Raw genomic sequence first — 15,015 nt, 5'->3', positions numbered from 1 at the left:
TAAAAAAAAATAAAAACTACACGCTATTCATTATTTGGTGTTCAGTTCATGCAGTGATGACCCGCTGTGCCTTGGATGCCACTGGAAATGTGCCAAAACGGACATCGTGCTCAATGTAAACACATATGTCGTCGTCGTCATTAGGGATCGCTCGGCTAACACAATATTCGCTGCCGCCGCTGCTCATGCCGATATCCGAGTAGCGCTTATTGTACTCCAAAAACACTAATACACGATAAACGCGTTTGAAGCCACAGCTTGAGTAATGGGGCGATCCTCCCATTCCCTTTAAAGAAATTATTGCAGGGGATCTGGTCCAGTCCAATTTATTGGCCACCCGGCCTGGGAAAAGAGAGAGGCCAATGAAGAAAAAAGAAGCGTACCACGTGAGCTGTCGCGGGACTGCATGTGTGGGATGAAGAAGAAATACATTGATAGAATGAACCATATTAGTGAACACTGTTAGCTGGCTACCACTTACTGGGTTTGCTTGAAAATCCTGAAATCTGAATTTCAAATCTAGTCTTATTGTTTCAACTTTCCTATTATAAGCAAAGATTTACTTGTAATTTAGATAACTCAAGCTTGCTTTATTTGTCGACGATATGTTGAGGTACTCTTTTGTTGTCTATATAAACCTCAACCAAGATTCCAATTTCAAATCCCTAAAAATAAGCGCTTGCTCTTCTATAGAGGACGTAATTGAAAAAAAATCATTTATTTGGCTTTAAATAGCAGTACTTCTTAACTAAAATTGCTGTAACCGGCATTCACCAATGTTCCAATCAGCACAATTACAGATACTGCGGTATTTTACGGCTATCTTTGCCTAGACAGTTCTTCTCCGCACCGTTTGCGCAAAATGAAAAAAACGCGCAACAAAAATTGTCAAAATTTACTCATTGCCTAATCTCCATCAATTACAAAATTTTGACGTACATACGTAAACGGAGCTGTTATACGTTAACGAACTACAATGTAGAGACGTTCAGAGTCAGTCTGCTCACAGTGTATGCCCATGTACTTATACAGTACTTAAATTACTGTAATTTAGGTGCCTATGTAGTCATATGTATTGGTACGTTTACACATATACTGATCTAAAAATTGGGACAGCTATGCAACGAAAACATTATCAAGAACTCACGTTGAATTACATGAAGCGGTGGTTTAGAACGCAATACTGTTAGTATCGGAAACGTTTATTTCCTTCGACGTTTTTGGTTGGCTACTTCTACGGCCTCAAAGCCCAGCATAGGCTGGGCGCAAACATTCTCGATAGGCACTATGTGACGAGTCACAGATTCGCTTTTCAGGAACCGCATTCTGCCATGTAAAGTGAAGGATCGTAATTTACGCATGATCTGAACATGTACCTACATCCAAAAAGACACACCTATTATACCTTCAGTTATGAGTAAATCGTCAATAACCTGCTGTTCATTGCAACGAGTAAAGCTAAAAGAACTTTCAGAGCGAAATAACAGGACCTGGTGACGCAATGACAGTGCGTGTCAATTTAAATTATAAATATTTGTCGATATCTTTATCCCGTGCCGTATATTTCATAGTATCTGTTGTAGGCAAGAAAAATAAGTTTTCAATTTAAGAGGAGGTTAGTTGCGCATGAAGAGATAATAGCCGAACTTCTTCTGAGTTTCGATAACAACTTGCCGTTTACCGCAATAGCTGTAAGTTGATAATGTAAATCAATTTAGAAGGGGCGTTCTTCCAGTAGGCCTGATTTCGGCTGAAGGCGTTCGTGAGACCGTTGGCGATAAGTCGAAAGAAACATAGACTGAGATCGAACGCTATGTAAACGATTAAATATAATCTTAAAAAACACGTTACGCCTTCCCTAACAAAAAGGTCGTTTGAAATATTCAGACCTTCCGTATATGCGTATATATGGAGCATTTTCAAATTTTGTGTGACCTGTAATTATCATAGTGACGACGGGTACAACTTCAGTAAATAGCTATGACTCTGAGGAACCTTTGCACATCGCTCCTGCGTATACATCTTATGCTCGTCAACACCATTAGATTCCCGGAACGAAATACAATTCAACTTTTTGCTAGTATTTATAAAATTATTTCTAATTGGACGTTCTCACATTTGGAGGCTAAATAAGGCCTATCTGGATGATTGGTTTGATATTTGATTTAATCAAATTAAGTTGAGGGTTGCTTGTTGATTACTTATTGACAAAAAGCATGTAGTTACCAGGTAAATCAACATAGGCCAAAATGGGTACTATATCTTGGGGGGCAAGAGCCGCCTAAGTTTCCTCTAGCTTATTGACTATGGAGCCCTAAATTGAGCAGCGTATACGTCCCACTTACAAACAAACTACTATACTATAATAAATTAACACAAAAAAAAACTACAGTTTGACATCTGCCGTTAAGGGACAGATGATTTCAAGGTTTTAGAGTAGAAGCTCATTTTGGCCCACCCTTCCCTATCCGTTCTGATGTTTGTGACTTATAAATCTGCTTATGTATACACTTGCAGGAAAAAAGTTCATATGAATGCAGCGTTGAATTCAACTCCCTAGTTTACTGTTATTACTAACAATGTGCACAAAGTAAGCTAGTCTTACAAACGTCAGTATCGGTGTGTGTTTATATATAACAGAAATACAAGCAATTAACGCATTTAGTTTTCAATTAAGTGTTCAGAAAACGGAAGAAAACGGAAACATAGAAGCTATAGTCGAACATGTTTGGCTGCTTTCAACGACTCCGCAGCACATAAATTTTTTGTTTGTTATGCATAGGGTGCTGGTCTGTGGTTATTATCTTGAACTATTTGTAATATCTGGTATTTTTTAAATACATTTTTCTGTGACTGATAAGTGAAAGTAGGAAAAAATATACCAAGCTATAATAATACATTAGTGAATAAAGTGTGCCACAAAATGATAAGAATTAAAAAAAAAAAATTGTTTAAGCACATACATCCATTTCGGAATGGTGTTTAGACTAACGAGCGGAACCCTATGAAAAGAACATTGCAACCCCCATATATGTCTATAATTTCATTAATACATTTATGTCAAGGCTCGTACGTGGTCCCTCTTTCCGTTTTTCAATCACAATAGCAGAAGAAGCGATCCTGCCACTTAAGTGTACCCTACGACGCTTAGAAAAAGAAGAAAATTGTATAATAGAATTTGTGATGAAGATCCTTGTTGACGGGAGTTGTGACCGCTTCGATGGTATCAAGCCCCTTTGCCGCTTAGCCTCTTAGGACCAGCAGTGGGTTGGAACTACCGACAGCAAATGTAAATTGTGTCCGTGCTCTTTTCACGAATCATTTTCTTTTCCACTTCCTCAAGCTAATTGGCTTAAGCTGACCGCTAGTCGTTTAATTCCCTGCCGTCACTAATTTTTGTAGAAGCACGCTATTGAACTAAATTACTAACCGGTTCAGGGGCAGACACAGGGATCAGGCTGAGCGAAGAATCGTAAGGTTCGAAAAAACCTAGACGAGTTCAGTCTATATAGCGACATTAAATGAACGTCAATCGGCTACTTGAATATATTGGGTTATAAACTATTACAAATGCCTGCTAGATGAGATTGTAATAAATATTATTATGAAGTTCTAGTTAGAAAACACCGTAAAGAGAAATTCGACTTTTCGATTCATATGCAAAACCCTAACACGCGATATAGGGGTATTTGGTTAGCTTATCTTGTAAGAGTTCATCATTACTCGCATTTGTAGTTGCACTATAATATATCTTTATTCACATTAATTTCTTTTAGGGTAGCCCTGGTGATAGCATTGTGCAGTTGGAGAACTAAGGATCTCAGCATGACAACGCTTACCTTACTTACAACGCTTACTTGGGCTGGAACAATCGTCATTCAGCGCCTTCCAAACGCCTCACCACCCCGCATTACGTACGTGTACAACGCCTATCCAGCCTTCAACAATAGAATCGAAAAGGGATGATCGCACTTACGGATCAGCTTGTGATCCTAGCTATGTCGCGGCGAAAAAAAAACCAAAACTATTTGCTGAAATCAAGTTTCAACTCTGCTCATTATCATCGCAGTAGCCCTTCAAGTAGTGCCTGTTACGACGTAATAGTCATGCGACAATTTCACATTATTTTTCCTAGTTGGTTCGGGATTATCCGACACTGTGGCCCCACAGAACAATCCTGCGATGTTCCATCACTTGTAAACCATCTAGTGCTTTACAAATAGCGCATGACTAGTAGCACCACTTCATAGAAATATGAAGCGAATTGGCCTAATTTTCTTACATTTCTTAAAATCAGATGCCTAAATATTAGACCACTGTCGTAGCACGGCGATGCTATAAATGAAGCCTCGTGCCAAATTGATTATATGCTAAGAAGAAAAAACGGGGCAGTCATCTGTAATATCGAAAGTAAAATTATTAAACGTAAAGCATACGAAATTTATTATTTGATAAAATATCAGGGTGCCTCCAACCTCGGTTAGCATAAGGGCTGTATACGTTGGTGCCTTTCGGCGTGCGGGTGGGAATCTGTCGTTTATATATATATTTATTTATATGTAGTACACATGTTAGTAGATGTATTTAGTCCAATAGAAATTCGCTGAAAAATATGCACGTGTACACGTTTTATTTTTGTATAAATTTTTATGTGATGCCGATGTAAGACCGTTTCATTGCTTAGCAACGCCGCGCAAAAAAAAGCAACATTTTTTTATGAACAATCACAGTCATGACTTACTTGGTAGTTTTCTGGTATACTCGTCGATTACGGTCGTTAAATAAAACTGAATTTAATTTCATATTTACCATGTACACATTTATGCAAAAGGAGTCCGGTCTAACAAAAAATATATCCTCATGACAAATTATGTTGGCTTTTTATCAAATAGATTTTCCGTAGATATTGTAGAGATGAGCATATAGCAAGTTCCGTTGACGACGTAGATGCTTCTACTGATGTGTATACAACACGAGATCAAAAGTTTATAATCCGCTAAAGATCACATCTACATCGATATTTTGAGCTGTTAAGTAGCCAATCTATAATTTTTTCCTAAAAAGAATGTATGTCATCTGGTAGATATTTTAGTGTGTCTAATATATAGCGCAATTTAAATGAGTCTAACTGGTATCTTCTAAAATTGTTACTATCCAACATGGTAATACCTAATTTGCTAAAGGACGAAATATTCAGCCTGAAATCCGCGCGTTGTGTGGAACTGTGCGATTTCCCGCATTATTTCTTATAAATATACATGTTCCTTTTCACAACGTGTCTAAAATTTGCTGCTTTCGTTCTGTACAAATGAATTCAATAAATAAGTACCGCATTATAGTATGCCCGTGGGCATATTTTAACTAGGTTACAATACTAAATTACATTGCGTAATTTTCTGCTCAGCCCCTAAATGTAGGATTTTTATGGTAAAATAGCTCTGGTTAATTTATCAAAAGCATTATGGGGATATTGATTTTAGAGTCCAACATAGAGATACTCATGGCGGACTTTGAGGTTTGGGCAACTCTCCATGACAATCTGCAAAATCTCGGGGTCGCCAAGGGTGAGGTAACGAAGATTTTTCCATGACGATATCAGCTTGAAAAGTCCATCAATAGCTTGATCCGCAGAGGCTTGACTAAAGTACAAGCCTATAAAAAAATTGTGAAAAAAACGCATACGACAATATATTTTATTCTAGAATGCAGCGTACCTGCATTAAACTAATTACGAAACTATCTAGTTTAAGCCGTTAATCTAACCATTACTTAAACCATGAGGCCAAAGACAGGCTCTCATATTCACTCAACCTAGTAGATCAGATTAAACAACTTGAATCAGAGAAGAAATCTGTCTTGGAACCTCCATCACTTATACAACACTGACCGGCTTTATCGACCTAGATAATACTCAAACCTGATAATGCTGCGTCAATTTGCGATGTTACGAAATAGTTACACGGGTTTCTGTGACGTGACTGTAAATAAAGAAAAGTGTCGTGTCCTATCGTTTTCAATCTAAAATGCACTTTTGTATCACATAAACCCTTACCTGCCATAAAGAGCTTACTAAGAGGGTTGATTTTTACAATTTCGTCGACCAACTTCGTTAGTTCATCTTCTGCTTCTTTGAACTCCACGATAAATTTTTCCAAACCTTCAGACCCTATAATAAAATAGTGCGATATGAATTGGACTTAGCGAAAATTTACTTTAAAGCTAATCCAGATTCTCCACAGCTTTTATAACTGAAGCAATTATAAAAGTACTAAATAATGTTCATCAAAAAATAGTACCCATTAAAGAAGATATTATACCAGACCGTAAAGTATGTTAAGTAGATCAAGTGAAGCCTGCTGTGCTGGGTAGCATCTTGGCGGAATGAAGCGGAATCGTTGAAGTTGCTCAAATGAACAAAGACGAACCTATTAGCGGGATCATTAACGGAGAAGAGTGTAGGCCGGAAAAAAATAAACGTCATTCAATATTGTTTTGTTAGTTTTTATTCGTCGCACATTTTTTTTTTTTTCGCAACAAGTTTCACCTATCTTATTTAGTATTTCCTATACGTACAGCTGCAACGGACTAGATGATCAGGAATTTATTGATTTCTATCTAGGTTGGTTAAGTCGCGACACAGACACATTTCGTTTCTCCTCCTAAACAAATGTCTTGCTTTTCTCACCTGAGGTCCGTACTGGGTACGGCATTCGATGATGCCGAGAGAGTCTAGATAAGGACACAATGATGAAATTTCATGAACATCGACATTTACAAACGAATGCACGCAGAGCTCCTTCAACTGACAACCCACCTATGAGATACGCAGTAGCTAGTTAAAGGTCAGCAGTTCGAACTAAATGGAATCAATCACACTGATATTTTATAACAAGTATCATAATGTAAAAATAGCTACGTATTGTATAAGCAAGACTACTTATTTAATGCTAAACTGATTGGATTTCACTAGCTACCTCCGTTAGTAGGGTTTCGAGACTTCGGGTGAAGGTTCCCTCCTCTTCCTTGTTAACCCACATCAAACGGAGCCGTTCAAGTTGAATGAATTCGCCAAGCACCAGAATAGCGTCATGCGAATCAAGATACAAATCCAGGTCGCGTAAATGTATGAGTGCACTGGCCGCAATCTGAACGCTCAGGACCGATGCGCCTGTCAACGCACTTTCTGTCATTTCTAGGAAACTGGCATGGCGATATAGTATCCAAAAATATGGTCAATCTATTCTACGTAGTAGATACTTTTATTCAGGCATAACCTTGCCGCCTATAAACAATTTGCTCCAGAACATTTATGTAGGCGACAAGACGCATCGAAGCTTCTTGGATCATCCCATAACGAGTATAAAAATTATGCCTTTCATTTGTTTGATTGTATATATTGTCATGCTTACCACGAATACGAGCTCCCATATCCTCTGTAGCATAGATAAAACTTCCCAGAACAGCTTTTTCAATACGAGGATAACGTTTACTAAGTTGACTGCCTCCTATAATAAAATATTCGTTTATAATATTTTGCTTATCTTATCCATAATTTCCGTAATCCGCAGTATGGTTTAAAAGTCCTAAAAAGACCTTCTTAAAACTATTTTTTTAAAAACCTGACCGAATCGCAAATTCTTTATATGAAATTACACTCTATTAAGCTACTTGATGTCCATTTACCGGCAAGAAATTCATTGGCATGAAGATGCTGCAGTGAGTCGGCGATATTTGTATCAACATGTGATAACAAAGGGCATTTTTGCAGAAGATGACAGACAAATCGTTTGGTTGGCGCTGAGAAAAAATCTCCATAACGAAAACTTCGAAGTCGTGGCCAAATGTATTCTGCAAATATACCAAAAACACATATAATGTTTTTACACTTACTTAAAATTAACCCTAGGTGTTACAATTTTAAATAAATGTGCTTCTACTAAAACGGAGACGTGCCCTTTCCCTTTCAAAGGGAAAAAAAGCTATGTTTTGACAAGGTAATCATTGCACACTGTAAGTAGTTCATGAACATTCAAATTAGCAGGAATAACTATAGATGCCACTAGGACTAGAGCACGCATGAACACATTTCGGTACCATCGTATACGAATGCAGGTTCTGATCAAGCTCTGCCAATTAAAGTACCGAAAAATGAATGAGAGAGATATTCAGGAATATTTCCTCGAAATAGCTATATTAAAAGGGTTTCCAGAGGATGATCTTCTTTTTCAACCCTCGTCTGTCAACTGATATTAGGTATTAATCATAATGGCTTTGGCTCAAAAGAACTTCCCAAAATAAGTTGATTGTCCAGTGTTGATCCACTAACCCCTATTTTTGTTCCTAATTATAAGTTGATTCAGATGATATGCACAGTCGAAATTGAGAGTTAGGTTCTCAAGACGGCGTAGTCCAGATAACATGAGTAAATCATTTAGAGCAAGACCGATATTCACGCATTTAAGCGTTCGCACATTTGCCTCAATGAGCCGCTCAAATGAATGAAACGCTCGCAAAACGCTTTCAGGTCGTCGGCCTCGGACCGCTACCCCGTCCACTTCAAGTTCCTGCATCATCAGTAAATAACAGCATTTTGACGTTACGTTATACTTACTGTAAAACGACTCGTTCTTTTACACGTTATATTCTCACTTAATCTACCCTTTTATAGCAAAGAATTAATGAACGAAATTGTGTGCCCTCTAGGTCGCTAGGTACGAATTTTCTGCGATGAAAAGTTTACGAAAACACTTTCACTTGTATGGCTAGAAGAAACAAGGAAATGTAAGTTAGAATCAGGAACCAATAAGCAAACGCGTACTAGAGTTAATTACCTGAAGGTTTCCACAGGTCTTTCGAGCTATCGCAGACAAGTCTTTGGCGCTAGTTTCTACATCCCACAAGGACAACCGTACAAGACGCCCGCTGGCGAGCACATCTGCTATATGTCCATAGCGAAGGATTCCCTTTGGGGCAACTAAAGCCACACATGCCTCGAGGAGATCCTCCGCTAGAACTGATGGTAGACATGACAAGGTCAGCACAGCTCGTTGGTCCTAAAATAAGAAGAACAAAAAAAATCAAAAATATTTTGTTAAAACCGATGTAGTTTTAGGTTGTACTAGCTTTAGTTAACCTATCCACGTGACAGTTTAGGCATGGATTCAACGATATATTTGGCAAAATGAAATTAGAGTAGTAATAAGTGTAAGTACATAATAATAAGACAAGTTCCAATAAATCTATTTCGTTTGATTCTAATATGTATATTACCATTGAAGTCTGAATAAACATTTCTTTCGATAAAAGTAAAGTCGCAGGAATGATTGAATATTGATGACGAACCAGCCCGTGCAATGTAGATCACCAATACCATGATATGCTTGCTTGCTGCATCCCTCCCTCTCGTATTTATTCCTCGTTAGATAAGAAAATATTTTAAGCACTCAAGAAACCCTTAGGTCGAATTTGTGACCCCTCTGTACCTAGCTAAATCGCCCGGTTAGAAACAGAAATGAAAGAGCACGCTCAGAGTCCTCGAGATGGCAGGTTAGGGGAACGTCTGGACATAAATGTGTATCAGCATATGTAGTGAAACTAAAGGACTAGTGCTTTGCGGGCAGTTTTTGCAAGCTCTACCAGAAAGTGTCGCTTAGTTCCGAAACTGTTATTGGGAACAAAGTAGGAAAAAATTCTGGTTCTATCGATTGTCGCCCAAAAAACTGTCAAGCAAAATCTATTATTAGATAAGAGAGGAAGTAGAGAAAAAAATTCTAGGTACATTTTTTAATCCGACCTCTTCTGACTGAGGTGGCTTGATACAGTTGAATGTGGATGCCGTGATCTTGTAGAATTCCCTCTGAAGAGATGGCACACGTACACCTCTTCGCCGATCCTGGCCGATATGTGTGAATCCCTTCTGCAGGAAAATGCCAAACGGGTCATAATGAAAACGTCTACGTCATACGTGCCTTAGTTTATGCCTGCTACGAGCAACGGTTTTTTAGTTGATCCAATAAACAATTCAGTAACAATCGAAAAGTTTATTTAATCTTTAGGAATATTTGTTTTTCCTAAATGTCCCCTGGACGTCGCTTATCATAAACGTCTTCAGCTTCATTTGGGCTCTTATGTGCCTTAAAGGCTAGGTGCCTTTTCTGAACGACCTAAATAACCTATGCACGAAAAGACACCAGCTCATTCGTATTAGGTATTGATTCACATTGATTTTAACTTAATGGGGGTTTCCATGCTAGTTAAACATGAAGGAAATTATCTAGGTCAAGTTCACGTGAGTCCACGTTCACGTGCACGAATCGAAGGTATTGTTTGAGCTGAGGCTTACATGCGGCCACTTCTAAAATGTTCATGGAACTGCCAGAATAATTAACCTACGTTGAAAAACAGCAATCTAGGATTAGGGTAATGGAACCCTAGCAGAAAATAAGTTTCGTATGTAAGTGTTCTGCTCCTTTCTGTTTAGCACCGATGTGAAGCATTTGAAAATCAAAACACGATGCAACTGTTATGTCCCTTTGCACGGCACAGAGAGTTTTGTGCTATCAAAACACGAGACATCAATTTTGGCTATAAAATTATCACGCCAAATCAATCTGGTTCTACGTAACATATAGGACTTTGTTTAAGGGCAACAACTTTTGCGCTTAAAAACTACTTGATCTGTATGCACTGATGAAATATATACTACACTAGCTTAAATATCTAACTACTGATGTGTTACAACTTTCCTTATTCACACCAAGTGTTCGATGCTTCTACGTCGTTGGCGGAACTTGAAGCAGTAACTTGGCTTCTTTCAACCTACTTGAAGCTCAGCTGCATAGATTACTGCGGAGACCTTTATGGAATTTCAAAGAAGATTTGCAATTCAACCTATTCCTTCATGCATTTGACCTTTCATATGCCGGTTGGTGATATCCAGTTGTCCAACAGTGGAATTGAGTCTCACTTTTTTTGAGTAAACATTCTATAAGTGTCGATGAAACAGCTACGTTCAGTTGAATGAGAAAGGCTTTGATAACATTTTTCAGACGGTGCAAATGACAAGCCCCAAACAGCGACTAATGGTGAGTACTCAAAAAACTCAGAAGTCAATTGAATGTTTTATACAAGGGTGGCGAACTGCAATCAAAATAGGGCATATGTCCTGCAACCTAAAATTGATTTTTTAGGAGGAAGATTGTTACAGTGATTTCGATCAAACTCAAAGCGTATAAACAAGAATAAATACCGCACAAGCCACTTGTTTACAAAATTTAAATACCAGGCCGTAAAACATCGCTTAAAAACACTTACTTGGACAAGTATCGTCGCGAGGCGGCGTATACAAAGTGAGCGGAGGTCGTTTTGTTCCAGCAATTCGGCACGATGAAAAAACCTGCGTAAGACACGACAGGAATGCGTACTGATTTAGCTGTCTAAGACTTTTTCGCAACCTCACTATCAGACATGCACACCTGAGAGATGTACCTTTCAACCAGATATTCCTGCTTCATCTTAACAAATGAGTAAAAAAGCATTTAAGCATGTGTATGTTTTTCCGATGTGTTTTCAGCTAAAGTACCCCAAAGTAAAAGGCCGTCCCATAGCTATATATATATATATATATATATATATATATATATATATATATATATATTTACATTTCTGCCGTATATATAAAATCTGCACGTTTTACATCCCGTCGACCCATGTAGAGTAATCAACGCTCAGTAACAAAAATGACTGTGGTACCGAAATTTGATTAAACACACCGGAATTTATCTAAGATAAAAGATCTTTTGCTGCTTGGCCTGACAGCTAATTCCCTCCGGTCTAATAACTTCCATTTAACATCCCTTGCCGTTTCAGCAACGGTAAAAACAACTAAGAAATAAACCAACCTTAACGACTTGTCCTTCATTAGTCTGCTGTCTCTGTCAAAAGTTACACACGAATCCGTTTTCCACCAGGACCTCCCCCGCGCTCACATTAAACTGTCGCTGTCCTAGGTAGGAAGATCCGATAACGATGCGCAAAACGCGTCACTGAATACGCCTTAGCTGGTCAGGCCGATACAGCTGAGCAGTGTGCGACCACAAGCACCTTCGAGAAGAGCCCTCCGCTTGAGTTCGGTCTCCAAGACGACGGTTGAGACCCGACCAGTAAGGCGATTGTATCGCCTACCCTTCTTATGACTGGAGTCCCTCCTCCTTTTTCGTACTCACATTCCACTTCAAGCCTGTTGAAGTCATTCTGTAAAATGTGCTAGCCAGTATGGATACACGGTTGTTATCGTTATACGTTATTTCTAAACAGATAAAGTAGTGTCTAGTGCGACGGTTGCGTTGCGACTAGTAGACTTTAATTGAAAGCGGGCGACATTGTTTGTTCGTTGATCTCATTGGCTATCAAACCTTCTTCTGCTTTGATTTCTCTATACGCTAACAGTATGTTGCCTACGTACACTCTGTTCCATGTGAGAAATCAAAGATAATATAAAGCGTATAAACACATATATACAAGAATAAGTCGTACGTGACAGCGATATTTTTCCGCAGGCGGGTTGCCCGTGGAACGTATATAGAGAACACTCTCGTGGCTGTTTATTTGCCATTTCGACAAACATGTACAAAACAAAATGGTCGAAGCTGGATACTAGGGAAAAGGCGCTCCGTATCATTCGGCCGATGATCGATTCGGGAATGATCGGACGATTTCATCAGACGAAGGAACGTCGGAGGTATCCTCGAGACGGTCTTAAGTATTCTTCTCAAATTTAAAATATTGTATCGCAATTTGGTATTATGCAAAGGAAGAATCGCAAGTAGCCTACCGGTATGAGACAACCCACGGAATATAGCCATATAGTGTGGTCCGTTTAATGTACAGATCTATCGAATTTTTGAATGCATCTGTCTGCAGCGGAAAGCTAGGCTAACTTACAATTTTTTGTGCCCACTAAAAGCGGAAGTTTTCCGTGTATTTTTTTTATCCGCATTGGTATTTTTAGCCAGTTTAGAACAACTCTTTTCACAATGTTTAACCTAAATTTTTGATAATATTATACGTTAGCTTAGATGTGGACAACTCATTACGGCCACCGTGATAGCTTTGTGCATAACTTATTTGCCTGCTTATAGTGGGGACACGTTGTGGCCTAAAACCAAACCAAGCGACAGGCGTATGATGACGTGTCTAGCGGCGACGCTAGACGTATGGTTTTGCTAAATTTGTAATATCGGCTTTTATTTATGAGAAAGTGATATCAATATCGTATTTTTGGCGGTGTTTTTTTACTTGGGTAGAGATCTGGAACACGTTTAGGACGCAGTTCGTACAATGTAATAAAAAAATCTCGTCTTATCGGAACTCGCCCGTTATAATAGGAAGGGCTTCGTTAACATATTTTGCTCCTAAATATTATTGTTGACATGCAGCATTTAGAGCCAAAGTAGAACAAATTAATTGTAAGTTTAATTTTCTATTGTTTGGCATTATTGCTAAGGCGCGCCAATGCTCCCATTAATTAGCCCATTAATTATGGGCTTGATTCTTAACTTAACAAAAATGGAATAGACACGCAAACTTATCATGGATTTGTGCTACATAAAAATGAGATTTCTATCAATTTAGCGTCTTTTTTTTCTTGCTCTCGTAATATTTCCTTCACTTGCAGCCTAATATGCTGTGATAAGAAAGTATTGCCTCTGGCAATCCTTCGAAAGTCGACCTTGATGAGTAATCATCTTATTACTTGTTAGGAGCTTGCAAACAACTAGTGGCACTCTAGTAGTCATTGTTACTCGTCATTTTACCTGAACCAGTACTAAGGACAGACAGAAATGGTGGAACATCCGACGGCACCAATAGCAGACAGTGTGCCGGATGTTCTATATATAAACGCGTTGCTTTTGATATGGCACACAAACACCACCGCTCTAGATTGCTGTTTATTACTGGCAATTAACGAGACTTCTTTAGGTCGTTTCCTCGCGTGGAAAAAACTCTCACGACTTACCTATTAAAACCTCTGGATATATAGACTGTGCTTCATCATTACAACTAGTTGATTCTAGTTAACGACAGCAGCGTAATGCTAGAAGCTTCCACAGCTCCCGTACTGCAGACCCAAGCTAACGATTCTTGGATCCCACTTGTCGAGCTCCCAGTTAGCTAGACGCGCACAAGGTCAATATTGTTCTTATGCTTGTTAAATGTGTCCAATTTTACGAAGCATTTGAACTGCCCATTATGTGATACGTCTATGTTTTTTAGTTAAACAGGTTCATGTAGCATATCTAGGTAACACCAAGTCTACATAGTCCCGCCGCAGGGCTCCTACCAGCGACCTGTTGGTTTTCAGGTGAAAACTTCACTGGTTGAAAGAAAGCTCGTTTATGTGGCTCCAATGATGTTCTTTAAGCAAATATACACATATCACTTTAATGCTAGAAGATACTCTCGCTTCCCGTACACCATCTGGCCTAAGCATCAGGAGGCCTAACTCCATATGCCCTTTGATTTTTTTTTTAATTAATTTAGATTAAGTGTCAACAATTTAATTGCTTTAATCGCGTTGCATGGTTTTTTGTTCATGACCAAGTTTTCTCTTGTTAACTTTTAATTCACCTACACTTGAGAGGCACATGAGAGAGAGCAACGTTGAAAATCTATAAGGACAAACGATCTAAACAAAGATCCAGTGGCATGTCCGTATCCGACTAGCTCGGGGACGGCGTAGCGCAAAAGTGTAACCAATAAAGTATGCATAACTATACCACTTCCTGCTTCTACATGTTTCAAATATGTTCCTAGCGTTTTCCTGTCCGTCCATTTCAATAGCTCCAACGAGTCTGACGTATCATCGTATTTATAGCCATTTGCCTCGCCCTGAGTGAGGGTGTCGAGAATTATTACCGAGTTGCCCTTGCCAAAGCTTCTTCCCTTCTTGTGGCTTCTGACCGCAAGCAAACTGACAACCCAACCGGCCGTGTCAACAGCAGCGATTTGGAGATG

The 15,015-nt window shown here is 38.8% G+C and overlaps 1 protein-coding gene across 1 annotated transcript; it reads right to left on the bottom strand.

The window, feature by feature from the left end:
• Positions 1-4,397: 4,397 nt before the first annotated feature.
• LOC111260563 (uncharacterized) lies at positions 4,398-12,385 on the bottom strand. The gene is made up of 11 exons (XM_022833436.1): positions 11,901-12,385; positions 11,314-11,395; positions 8,832-9,053; positions 8,327-8,564; positions 7,684-7,848; positions 7,410-7,505; positions 6,975-7,168; positions 6,686-6,814; positions 6,323-6,425; positions 6,053-6,166; positions 4,398-5,652 (listed from the first exon to the last, which is right to left on the bottom strand). Exons 1-11 carry the CDS (start codon positions 11,918-11,920, stop codon positions 5,477-5,479), a joined length of 1,539 nt encoding a protein of 512 aa, XP_022689171.1. The 5' UTR covers positions 11,921-12,385; the 3' UTR covers positions 4,398-5,476.
• Between the last annotated feature and the right edge of the window lie 2,630 nt (positions 12,386-15,015).

The sequence above is a fragment of the Varroa jacobsoni genome, unplaced genomic scaffold (genome assembly GCF_002532875.2).
Source record: "Varroa jacobsoni isolate VJ856 unplaced genomic scaffold, vjacob_1.0 scaffold_452, whole genome shotgun sequence".
NCBI lineage: Eukaryota > Metazoa > Arthropoda > Arachnida > Mesostigmata > Varroidae > Varroa > Varroa jacobsoni.
This window is presented reverse-complemented; position numbering and strand designations above follow the sequence as displayed.